Below are 12,431 nucleotides of genomic sequence, written 5' to 3' on the forward strand. Positions count from 1 at the left end.
TAACAGAGTTCACATCCATTGTGAAGACAAGGCTGTCTGCTCTAGTATTCCACTTCAAACCCAAAGCTTTCGTGACTGAACGGGCTTCTCTTAGATCACTCTCTAGCTTGATCAGACCATGTGATGCTCTGTCCTTCTCAGGTATGGTTTGCATAAGCTCAGACGAATTGCTAGACCATTTTGTCAAATCGAAACCTGCTTGCTGCATAAGCTCACTCGTACTTTGCTGCAATTTCAGTGCTTCACTTACTCCATCTCTCCCTGAAGCAAAGTCGTCAACGTAAGTGTTCCTCAAGATTTCATGTGATGCCTCAGGAAATGTTTCTTCACATCTTTTGACATGCTCTTGAATAGTACAGATGGCAAGAAACGGACTTGAAATAACTCCAAATGTGACCCTTGTCATTCTGTAAATCTTGGGTGTGGCTTCAGCGTCGAAATCTCTCCACAGGTACCGATGTGAATCCCTATCTTCTTCCTTTAAGCGGACCTGCAAAAACATCTTCTCTATATCACCCATGATACCGATATGACCTTTTCGAAAGCGCAGGAGGATCCCAACCAAAGCAGGCTGCAACACAGGGCCGGCTTCTAAGCAGCTATTTTGAGAGAGACCATTACTATCTCTCGCAGACACATCAAACACAACCCTTGTCTTTCTTAGTTGTCTGCTTATCTTCTCTGATGACGGCATGATGTGGAAGATAGAACACAGGACGCCCATCTGTTGGTGCAATTTGATCACAAGGTACTTCTTCTGAAACTCCATCGTTGATGTACTTAAGAATCGCCTCCCTGTAGGACCTGGCTTTGGGTGGCTCTCGAAGCAGCTTCTTTTCTAGATTGTACAGCTTATTTTCTGCTTGCTTGTAGTTATCCTTCAATACTACTTGATCTTCCTTCAATGGTAAGGAGACTTCATATCGACCATCTTTGTATGTTAATGTGTCCCTAAACTTCTTTAACACCACGGCTTCACTGGTGTTAGTAGAAGGTGGACTTTCAGTAGGTTTGATGCCAATAGACTCCAAGTTCCAGAATTTCTGAAGTTTTTCATTCAATTGTTCCTCAATGCCAATTTGAATGTTCATAGACACAGTACATCCTCGGCCATGACCGCCTGTTGGTCCACAGAAGACCCAACCTAGTGACGTCCGAACTGCAACTGGTTCATTGGAACCTCCTTGTACAATGTCTCTTGTCACAAAGGAATAATAAAAATCCAAGCCAATGAGTACATCAATCTCCCGTTCACCTCGGGGGAATTCTTCAGGAAATGTTATGCCTTGAAGATGAAGCCATTTTGCTGGATGAATATCCACAGCCTCAGCTGGACGGCAAATAACTGGCGCAGTAAGTGCTTCAATACATTGCGGCTTTCCAGGCTTATCAACAGGTGCTACAGTAAAAGCAATTCTCTTTCGCAGCGTCTCCTTGTCTGACTTTCCACCAAATCCAGACACAGCAATTCTAACACTCTTTCCATCTAGGCCAAGCTCTTGCACAATACTTTGTCTAACAAATGAAGTCTGTAAACCGGGATCAAGAAAACATTGAACAACTTTCGAGCAACCATGGGATCCACACATAACAGCTGGCACAGTTTGAAGAATAACTTTGCCGCCACCACTAGACACCATTGAACTTGCTACTACATGTGAAGCTGCTGTAGAAGGAGGAGCTTGAGATAAGGATGCTCTCTCCGGGGACGTTTGTGACGAGGGTGGTGTCGCTGAAGACCCAGAACTGACCGAATCCATATGAAGGAGGCTATGGTGTTTACCCCGACAGTGCTTACACGGTGGTTTTTCACAACTTTGAGCTACGTGACCAGCTTCTAAGCAACGAAAACAAAGACCTTTGGACAATGCCATCCTGAATCTATCTTTCACTGCCAATGACAGAAATTTAACGCATGACCACACGTGGCGATTCTTCCGCCAAAAAACCGCACTCTTTGACCTGCATAGAAGCACATAGTGCAGAAGTAGATGATCTTCGTGGTGAACTAGACTTGAAATTCACCTGTCTTACACACTTTGCAGTGTTTTCCTTTGCAGAGACCTTGAACTCCAGAGAGGGAGACTGGGAAGACTCTTTGGCTCGTACTACTTGTTCTAAGAAAGCAAACAATGTTTTCACTTTCACACAGTCCTCTTTTGCTTTCCAATTACCAAGTTCAAGTTCCCACCTTTCAACAACTCTTTTTGGCAGCTTGTCCACAATTAGGGGTACAAGAACCGGAGCTAAAGTTTCAGAATTGAATTTCTCACCATGGATTCAACAGACCGAACATGCCCAACCACTTGATCATAGAATTTGCGCATAGACAATGCATCATCAGAGTTCAAACACGGTGAACGAATCAGGCAACTTATATGTGCATCGAGGATCAATCTTGGATGACCAAACCTTTCTTTCAGGGCTTCCAAAACTGGCTGGTAATTCTATTGTACCACTGCAAACTCCTTCACTGCTTCGGCAGCTGGACCCTTTAATGATCTCATCAAGTATTCTAATTTCTGTACCTCTGCTAAGGCTGAATTATCAACCACGGAGACCTTGATCGACTGGTAATAAGGTTGCCAACATAAAACGTTTCCATCAAAGGTAGGCAGATCAATCTTCGGTAGCTTAACTTGTACCTGAGGGCATGACTGCGGGGTTACGGTTTCACTACTATCCGTTTTCATCTCAGAGACAGATTTACATTCCAGATACTTCGTCATTTTAGACATGTATTCAATAACACGCAATAGTCGTTATGACTGCTACACTCTGTGTCGATTTCTTCGTCTTCTACCAGAGTACACATTGTGGCTTGCACATCTTGTAAATCGCTCCATTTACTAGCAATATTATCTTTCAAAACCTGAGTCATAGCATGATTATCCTGCACTGATAGCGCTTCTTCGACAGACTTCAAAGTGTCCGTTACGGACTTTCTCAAGAACTTTCGTTTCTTCTTAATAGCTTCCAACTCTTCAGACATTTCGACTAACCTTGAATGATCACAATGTTATTAAAGTCCACCAGAGTTTCCACAAATTCATCAAGGTAGTCGTGCAAGGTAACCGCGGCAATCGCTCCAAATGCGAAGACCAACTCTTCATCCAAATCTGTCAGAATCTGTCCGATTCGAAGGACCATGAATTCAACGATTTATTCTTCAAACGCAACAAGGATTACAATTTCTACGCGACACAACGAATTCAACATAAACACACGAGGACATGGAAAAATTTATGTGGGGTGTCCCGAGCCCCTGCATCACTGGGACCCAGGGTCCTCATGACCGACAAAAATAGAAACTTTCAGTTCCGAACAGGGGGTATTGCCCAAGCGAAGAGAATCTAGCGGACATTGGTTCAAGGGGTGAGAGAGCATCAAGACTGATAGAGCGTGACCTATGGTGGAGAGGTCCCCGTTGGCTACCCCTACCAGAAAATGAATGGCCAAATTCTGAGGTCAGTGAAACCGCTCAGAGCAACGAAGAGAGAAAACTGGTTAACGTGACAGTGGCAGGCGTGACGAAAAAATCAGGTGTCACGCAGGCGTTAGCCATAAACAACTTCAGTAAGTATGGACGACTGTTGAGAGTGACTGCGTGGGTTGAACGTTTCCTGTTTAATTTACGGTCAAGTAAAAAAGGGCAAGGGCGGAAAACAGGCATACTTCACATAAACGAAATAGCTGCAACTTATTTGTATAAGAATAACAGCTACTGTATTCCGACAACTCTTCTTCAGAAAGCGTTTCCACTATAAATTTCCGCGCCGATCCCTTTACTCGCCTTTTATTTTAATTTTGGTTTTCAATGTAAATTTTGGCTTAGATTGCGTGACGGGTTTGCAAGCCACATAAGCTGAGCTGACTAATGTTTTTCTCGTGATGCAAACAAGCAACATGCACAGCTGCATTAACTTCCTGTTAATTAATTAATGCATTCTGTCCTTCAAAAGGTCCAAATGATGGAGAGTCTAGTGCGTTTGCGTATCTTATGTTATTCATGTGAGAAGGTTTGCAGCGCTCTAACGAAAACTAGCTCTTGCTCAAACGAAGTTTGGCCCAAACCATTAGTTAATCGAAATTTACCACCTTTTAGTGAAGCCAGCCGAGTCAGCCTGCCCCAAAAAGTGATTGGCCGAAACGTAAAACACCATAAAACTCTTTGTTTGCCCAGTCAAATTTTGATTAAGCATTGTTTTGTTTTCTCTTGGGACCCATTGGAAAATTTGGGTGGACAAACAACGAGTATTATGGTATTTCCCGTTTTCAGGCTTGGGCTCGAGGAGAACGCATTCCAACCGTGCCAGTTTTACAGGATGCCCCTGGGGTATCGATCAGACTTGTTTCCATGTCTCTGAATGCCCTTGGACGATAGGGGCCTGGGTCAAGCTTACCGATGCCCTTGGAAGATGGGCGCCTGGGTCAAGTATAATGAAAACAGGCAGAATCACAGGTTCATTTCAAGAAGAAATCGCGTTTCTGAGCTAAGCCGCGCTGATCTAACAATTATTTAGGTTTAAGTACCACTTTAAAAACGGTTGGCTTTCAGTTGTTTTGCTAGGTACCGCTATGCGAATTCTCAAAAAAAAAAAAAAAAAAAAAAAGAATCGAATTGTCAGGGTCTTGCCAGTCAAGTGGATATCGGAAACTGTATTGAAAAGTTCGACTCACTGCTTCGTCTACTCTGGATCTTTCCTGCATGTTTAAAGAGTTCGTTTTTTTGCATTTGAAGTAGGTTATATGTCGTTTAAGTTGAGTTAAAATGTCATTTTAGCAACGTGATAACAGTCAAAATACTTATTGTGCAATACCTTCATTACTGAATAAATACAAGAAAAAGGTACAAAACGATTGTCCCCATAATAACAACCAGTTTCAAATGCCTCGTCGATGATAAAAAAGGAATGGAACGAACCTTACTAATCATTGATTAACCACGCTAGTTAAAGTACAAACGCTGGCTTTTTCCGCTAGTCACTATCGTTCACTCAATAATAATCAGTAAGAGAGCGCAGGATTCGTGATGGGAGGTTAGCCGTTAGGTTGGTGCGAACAAAAGTATCTTTTAAGGAATTCTCTTGCGCGCTATGCGCTTTCACTTTGATGAACATAAAACACAGCATGGCTGCGATACCTCGTCTCAGACCATATTTGTTAACCCGGAAGTACATCAAAGTTCTACAGTCCTTAAAAAAATATAGTTTCAGGCCTGTTTACGATTAACTTTGCTTAATTAAACCCTAAATTGTCGCGCGTAGCAGGTATTGGAGGGCTGCCTTGTAGCGTGCGGCTGAATGCCTATATATTATAGCTTGACGTTGTTTGTGAAGCTGCAAAATGTTTTTGTAACTCGGCTTAACTTGCCAAAATCAAATGTACTGTAATAATTCATGATAATAATCATGATGATGATGTTGCCATTCTAGAAATTGCACAGTGTTGGATTGACCAGGAGCGATTATTGACAAGATAAGTATATTCTGTTTGTTTTTTTTTCTTTTCTCCTGACATTGTGAATTTTGTTTTCTATGAGCATGTCTAATCTAACGATATAGGGTTTCAGAGCCCACCGAATGCACGCGACCGAAACACATCATGGCACTGGTAGGAACTTTGATTAGTCACAACTAATAAATTTATGAAGCAATTACCGTTGCTAGATTCCGTGGTTCAGGGACGTTTAATTTGCTCTTGAAAGAAGTTATTTCTTCCAAGATAGATCTTGCCTCACTAAACACTTGAAAGATTACTCTTTCAAGATCGCAGATACAATGCCCGAGCTGGCATCATGATAGAGGTGACAAGACTCTTGAAAGATTATGCACTTTCAAGTCCTACTCAGTTTTGTCCAATATGTGCTCTTAAAAGATTGCATGAGACGCTATAAGACATATTATGACAGATGTCCGGGTGTAGGGATGCAACGCCCTAGCTGGCATCATGATAGAGGTGACAAGTCTCTTGAAAGACTACACACTTTCTGTTCTTAAAAGATTGCATGAGACGCTTTTAAGAGAAAAACACACAGACATACCACTTTCTTGATTACTACTCGCGGATGCGTTTTCCTACGGCAGTAAATTCTATGTGCACGTCAAGGCAAAACGACATAGGCGTATTTTTGCTTTCACAGACAAGAAAGTGTTCTGTTTTTTTTTTTTTTTGTTATCTCCCTGTAAGATTGTGAAAGGGTGAAACGCTAAGCTGAATCATAGATTGAACATGAGTCCTTCAGCGCACAGGCGCTGACAAGTTTCTTTTTCTGTGAGACATTACTATATTCACTTCTTAGTGTCCACTATATCATTTTCCCTTTTAGCCGATAATGGAGAAAAAATTAGAATAACAAACAAAGTAAACGTAACCGAAGAAGAAGATGTCACTCTCAACTGCACAACTTCAAAAGAGGCAGCTTCGCCGAAGTGGTTCCGTAAAGACGGTGACACTGTGCAAACGCAGTCGCGGGTTTTGAAAGATAAAGCAACAAGGCTTCGCATTACCTCAGCTTCCGTTCTAGACGCTGGTATATTCAATTGCGAAAGTGAAAAAATAATACACACTTTCATTGTTAGGGTCAAAGGTGAGTGATTATTCGGTTTCTATTTAAAAGATAGTCCCCTGGGAAGCCACTCGTGGGAAAGGAAAGAGACAGAGAGTTTGCGTAGGAGCGTTGGCCGGGATATGTAAGTCACACATAACTTATATTGGAAAATATCCTTAAAGGGAAGGTTTACCTGAACAAGACAAGCCGCCTTAATTAAGTCACCCTATATAATGTTTACAAATCACAATTATTCAAGATGACCATGGCGGTGCCCGGCCGGGAAAATTCAAACAAGAAAGTAAGCGTTGCCAAATTTGCGTTTTTTTCCCCCTGAAACAAACATAGCAATCTTTTTTTTTTTCTTTTTGAAAAAAAAAAAATTCAAATTAGTTGATTGCAAACATTAGTTCCTCCACAGGCAACCCAGCCTTGGTCGGGTGAAAATTGTAAGGATTCAAAAATTAAAGATTATTGCACGCATAAGTTCACAATAGAAAGCCGTTTACTTTATTGTCCCGGTGATTTGCTCGCTTCCGTGCGATTATTTGCCCAATTGAACTCGATTTAAGCGATTTTTCATCTTCCCCGGTTGTCACTCGAAACAAAATATATTAGGAAATTTATTTATTTAGCTTCGCCTAACTGGAATACAATATAAATATATAGGTAAAAATAGAAAAAATAATACAATTAGAAAAGAAAAGAAAAAAAATTATTAGGCGGGGAGACCACTACAGCATAGCCAATTACAGTGGATCCCTCGTTAATTATTTATATAAAAATACTTAATAACTAAAGCTACTAATATGTAAGCATGAAACTTGAGAGGAAACAAAGCGGAAGTCCAAATTGCTAGAAGCAGCACGTTAGCGGGAATAGGAGAGACCTCGCTGTGTTACACCTAGGACAGATTGTTCTCCAGGTTCTAATGTCGTCAACGTCGTACAAGTTCAGAGCCTTTTTATAATATTGAAGTAATAAACTTTTAAATGAAGCTAGAGAGATGTGCCTTGTGCGTAGCTCAGCGGGAAGAACATTCCATGCGCGGCACGCGCGTATGAAAAATGAACGTTGATAGGTAACAGTTCTACATCGGTTAGGAATATAAGTAATAGCACTGCTGCTCGATGTCCTAGTAGATCTCGCAAATTGTCTAGTTACAGGTAAAGCTTCACTGTCTACGAAAACTAAGTTATTAACAGCTTTGTAGAAAAAAACCATGTCAAAATATTCATGCCAGTATGAGATGGGTAACAGATTTGTTAGTTGGAGGCGGGTCTTATAGGTTACATCACAGCGGAAAGGGAGCTTCAAAATTAGTTTTGTTGCACGGCGCTGCATGTTTTCTACTCGTTTAAGTAGGCCAATAGACTGTGGTGACCATACTTGGGTTGCGTAGCCGAGATGGCATCGGACGATAGAAAGGTAGAGTGTGCGACGCGTTTGGGTGCTTTGGATGTACCTAGAAACTCGACGCACAAACCCAAGGAGTTTGTTGGCTTTCGCACACACAGGCTGCCTTACCTCACATCTGGCTGATAAAATCACACTTCTCCTGCGTCAGTCACACTCAAACTCCTGCGGTGGCCAATCGAATAAATTTACTTCTCCTTGACCAAGTTTCAAGGTGCAGCGAGTATCTATTGTTGCGAAACAGAGATTAATATCCAGATGTTCAAATCCTTCGAGGCTCGCTTTGTTGGCCGCGTCCAAGTGCGCTCACTGTATCCAGAGGCTTAGTAAACGCATGCGCAAGACTTGCCGTGCCCAAATTCTTCGAAAGCGAGCCATTCATCGCTTTTTCTCATCAATAGATACTCGCTGGACTTTAAGACTTGGCGAGTGGCCATCCCCGGAGTTTGAGAGTGACTGATGCAGGAAAAATGTGATTTTGTCTGCGAGATGGAAGGCAATAAAGTACGGCTTTTTATTGAGAACTTTAAATTTTGCCTGACTGAAGCTCGGCCGCCTGTGGTTCGCCCTGTTTACTAGTGTCTTTCCCTTCAAATGGTACGAGAAGCACTGCCGGTGTTTAATTACATCTTACGATCATCTATAAGGCAGAAAGTCAGACCGCTAATCAAAGGGGTATTATTGAATTAGACCAAGTTCAATTCAGCCCATTACCCCTTTTTGGGCCGCAGAAAAACCGGCTCTTTTTACCTATTCCTCCCCTATTTGAGGTCTGGGAAACTGTTATTCCTCTCAGGATGTTACTCCATACCCTTCAGACTTGTGCCAAGTCAGACGTGACAGATCCTCCCGTACCCTCATGATTTTATGCTCTACTCTAGGTGGAACTTCGTATCCTACGCCATCAATTTCATTTTGGATTTGGCTGTAAACTTTGACAAAAAATTCAGTTATGCCTCGGTTTATCTGCAGATAAATCCAGCGAACGAAATGAAGCCGCATGCATGCCTTTTTGGATAAACCCGAGGAGTACCTTGAAGCTGGATGGAGTAGTGCATCTTTCTTTTTTTTGTATTTTTACGAAGAGAGAAGGCTGATTGAAAAACCAACCGAAGGTCATCAATTATCGCTTCAAACCTCCATATCCCCCCTAATCCATCACGTAAACCTCAACTCGACCGGATCTGATTTCGTTTTTCCGTTCACTTGGCAGTACTTGTGAAAGTGGAAATGGTTATAAAAGTCCTTAATTACCAATACACACCAGAGCTGCAGAACAAATCATCAAAAGTTTTCGAAGAAACAGCGAAAAACTTCACGAAGGAGGTAAGCATAGCCAAGCATAGTGTTTAAACTGGCCGCAAGAAAGCAATTAAGAAGATTCTTGAGGATCCTCTAAGATCTTGGCAAGATCCTTAAGGATCGTGGCAAGAAAGTTGAGGATCCTTGAGAATCTTCGCAAGTAATTTTGAAGATCTTTTACTGAGATCCTTACTAAGATCGTCAAAGATCTTCATGAACATTTTTTAAAGATCCTCAAAAGATTTTCACCAGGGGTTATTTGAAAATTACCATCATGTTAATGCACGAAGCTCTCGCAATCTACATTTTCAAGTAGTAGCTTCTGCAAAACAAAACTATTTTAAATACTCCTTTTAATTACCACAGGTCTTTTCTCGCATTGAGAAAATTGCCAGCGGTAATAGGCCGTTTTCGAAATATTAATATTGAGCTTGATAGCGAGGTAGAGAGGACAAAAACAATAGAAACATGTTGGAATGAATGTAAAATATATTAGCATATCATCCACTTTCTTTGTCTTTGTCCTCTAAACCTCTCTTTCAAGCTGAATTTTAATACATCTAAGGTTGCCAATTAGTAGCGCAGACTTGCTTTGTAGTTTTACAAACAACATCTTACAACTCAGTATGTAATCATGAAACTCTTTTTTAATGATTTACTGATTCGTTAAGTTTCAGTATGGGGTAAGTTTTATGTATGGTTATCCTTGGTTAGTTAGTGGGTGACACTATGATTGTATTTGCAAACAGGTGTCCTGTTTCCTCTCTCCTCAACCCCCTCCCCCCACCAAAAGAACAAAACAAAAACAAAAACAAAAATAGAAAACAAAAACAACGACAACATTTGACTTGACTTGATTTTAAAAACAAATTGCGCTAGTAAGGAGACTGGGAGTAGGAGGCCAGTGACGTCAAAACAGAAAAGCATGTATTTTTAGTGCTGGTTAGGAAACACAATTAAAAGAAAAAAAAAAGCGCTAATAAGAAGACTGGGAATAGCAGGCCAGTGACGTGAAAACAGAAAGGCACGTATTTTCATTGCTAGAAATTTTCGTTTGTTTGTGTTTAGCATTATTGCAATTAAATACAACGCATCTCAGAAGCGTTTCAGCAACTTTTCAATGTCAACAAAAGGAAAATAACCCAATTTCGATAGATTAAAATTCAGTCATGAAACAAAAGGCATCATCTCGAGGCTCTGGGAAATAAACTCATACAAATCCTTAGATTTATTCCCCAAAGCATCGAGATGATGCCTTTGTTTAGGACTGTATTTTAGTGTGCATTCTTTTGGGAGTATCCTCGCTATTCTCATTCCGGATTAGGAATAACAGAATACACAGAATATCAAATCGCAAAAGAACGCAAATTATGAAAACGGAATATTTTGACGAATTTCATTCTGCTATTGGGAGCAGAATGAACAGAATTGTATTCGGTTCACTGCGAAAACGGAGTAGACCCCAAAAGAAAACGAATACCGTCTATTCTGTGTATTTTTATTCCGGAATCGTACCAAAAGAACGCGCTCTTAATTAATATATCGAAATTGGTCTATTCGGTCCCTGGAATTTTTTCATTTTGTCTCGACGTCACAGTTCTGCTACTCCCAATTTCCTTACTAGCACTGTTCTGTACCACCCGGAAGTGAAAATTCCGGTTTTGAAGAGGCAAAAAGGCATAGGATAAAAATCGGTATGGAATTTTTTGGCTGTTTTTATGTCAGAAAACCATTATTCTACGAGGGTGTGCTGTTTATGAGGTGCTATAAAATAATTAGGATAGTACCCACACTGTTGTTGGTCAATAGCCGTGTTTAGATGAGAGTATGGAAACACGGCTGTGACATCACGCGAATTTGGTTGGTAGGAAATGTGAGTGTGTATCAAGAACTCTGTTTCAATCTAGAAGTAAAAATGTCGAGTTATCTTTGAGAAATTCTCCCAACTCCCCCTCGTGTTTAGATGAGGCTATGGAAACACGGAAAACGTCATCTATTGCTTAAATAAATAGCGCCTCGTAGGTTATATTCATTTTATCCAGCAAGCCCGATGAGAATAATTGTTTTATTAAAAAATTTAGGATAAACAACTCTTCCATGTTGATATTCCGATCCAAAACGGCTTTTGTAAGCCATTTTTTTGTCAGAGCTGGAAAAATGTTTTCAGCTCGCTTTATTGCTAACGCGTTTCTTGGCCATATTAGGTTCAGCAGGTATATGAACTGATAACCTGTGTCCGGCGAGCCAATGAAAATGTTGGAAATCTGATATCCGTAGTTCAGTTTTTTTTTTTTTTTTCGGGAGAATAACTTCGCTCTAGAAGGGAAAGGAATTACCGACGTTAAATAAGGTGCACCTTTACCTTTACCATTTAGCCAAGCCTCAAAGAGGAGCTCCAGGGTTATTTTATTCTTACAATAGTTAAACTGGCTTGAGCCTGCGATCCAATCGACATTCGTACCTGGTCAGTGGTCATCTTTAAAAAAAAAAAAAAGCTGACCTCGATGAGCTCTAAATTTGAGCCCGCGACATAGGCACGTGATGCTGGTCACATTGGCATACATGGAAGGGTGGTTGCACGGTCCGTACGGACCAAATGGGTTACGATATGTTCTTACCAATGGTGGCTTTGCGGAGCTGCGCTATCATGTCTCACTCCTAGGAAAAACGGGTCAGTGGGGACATGGAGTGGATGTAGAGATTGCATTGACACTCCAATCCCCCTCCCTCTCCCTCTTCCCCCATTGATGAGTAAATCGTCTGGCGTTAGAGAGATTAAAATCTGTAAGTGCCCCTTTATGAAGGCTAAGGGTTAAGTATTGTAATTTAGAAAAAAACATTCAAATCATAGTGACCTTTAGATCACAGGACGAGGACGACTACGAGTGTGAGTTTTCCGCATTGAGCATGCGCAGAAGGTTTGGAGGCCGACATACTTCGAAGTGCGCGCGCTCAGAACGCAGTAAACTCGCACTCGTAGGGGTCCTCCGATCTGAAGGTCCCTAATATCAACGACTGCTATTGATTTTACACTACAGATGGATGAAGTATACAAGAATACTCCAGGCTATGTGCGAACGGAGGTGCTGAATTTTACGTAGGTCTAATAGTTTTTGTTCTCCGTACCTCAGTCTTCTTTGACCATACTTCAGACGCCTTCGTT

General features: G+C 41.2%; 3 protein-coding genes across 3 annotated transcripts in view; 1 reads left to right on the top strand and 2 right to left on the bottom strand.

Annotated features, from left to right (window-relative positions):
* LOC138009972 (uncharacterized) overlaps positions 1–520 on the bottom strand; it is a 2,993-nt gene extending 2,473 nt beyond the window's left edge. Inside the window, exon 1 of the mRNA XM_068856950.1 lies at positions 1–520. This exon is cut by the window's left edge and continues 654 nt beyond it. Coding sequence (XP_068713051.1) covers positions 1–520 — 520 coding nt within the window.
* The window catches only part of LOC138009974 (uncharacterized), a 24,296-nt gene extending 11,927 nt beyond the window's left edge, over positions 1–12,369 (top strand). The window contains exons 2-5 of the mRNA XM_068856952.1: positions 5,436–5,613; positions 6,329–6,589; positions 9,180–9,292; positions 12,307–12,369. Coding sequence (XP_068713053.1) covers positions 5,583–5,613; positions 6,329–6,589; positions 9,180–9,292; positions 12,307–12,369 — 468 coding nt within the window. The 5' untranslated portion in view covers positions 5,436–5,582. The remainder of the gene's footprint in view (positions 1–5,435; positions 5,614–6,328; positions 6,590–9,179; positions 9,293–12,306) is intronic.
* On the bottom strand, positions 639–1,874 carry LOC138009973 (uncharacterized). The gene has a single exon (XM_068856951.1). The coding sequence runs from the start codon at positions 1,872–1,874 to the stop codon at positions 639–641; it is 1,236 nt and encodes a 411-aa protein (XP_068713052.1).
* Positions 12,370–12,431: the final 62 nt, after the last annotated feature.

The sequence above is a fragment of the Montipora foliosa genome, chromosome 7 (genome assembly GCF_036669935.1).
Source record: "Montipora foliosa isolate CH-2021 chromosome 7, ASM3666993v2, whole genome shotgun sequence".
NCBI classification, from domain to species: Eukaryota; Metazoa; Cnidaria; class Anthozoa; order Scleractinia; family Acroporidae; genus Montipora; species Montipora foliosa.

What these genes read in the sequence shown, in the direction of transcription:
- LOC138009973 (XM_068856951.1), bottom strand. Translation starts at nt 1,874, where the DNA reads ATGGCATTGTCCAAAGGTCTTTGTTTTCGTTGCTTAGAAGCTGGTCAC.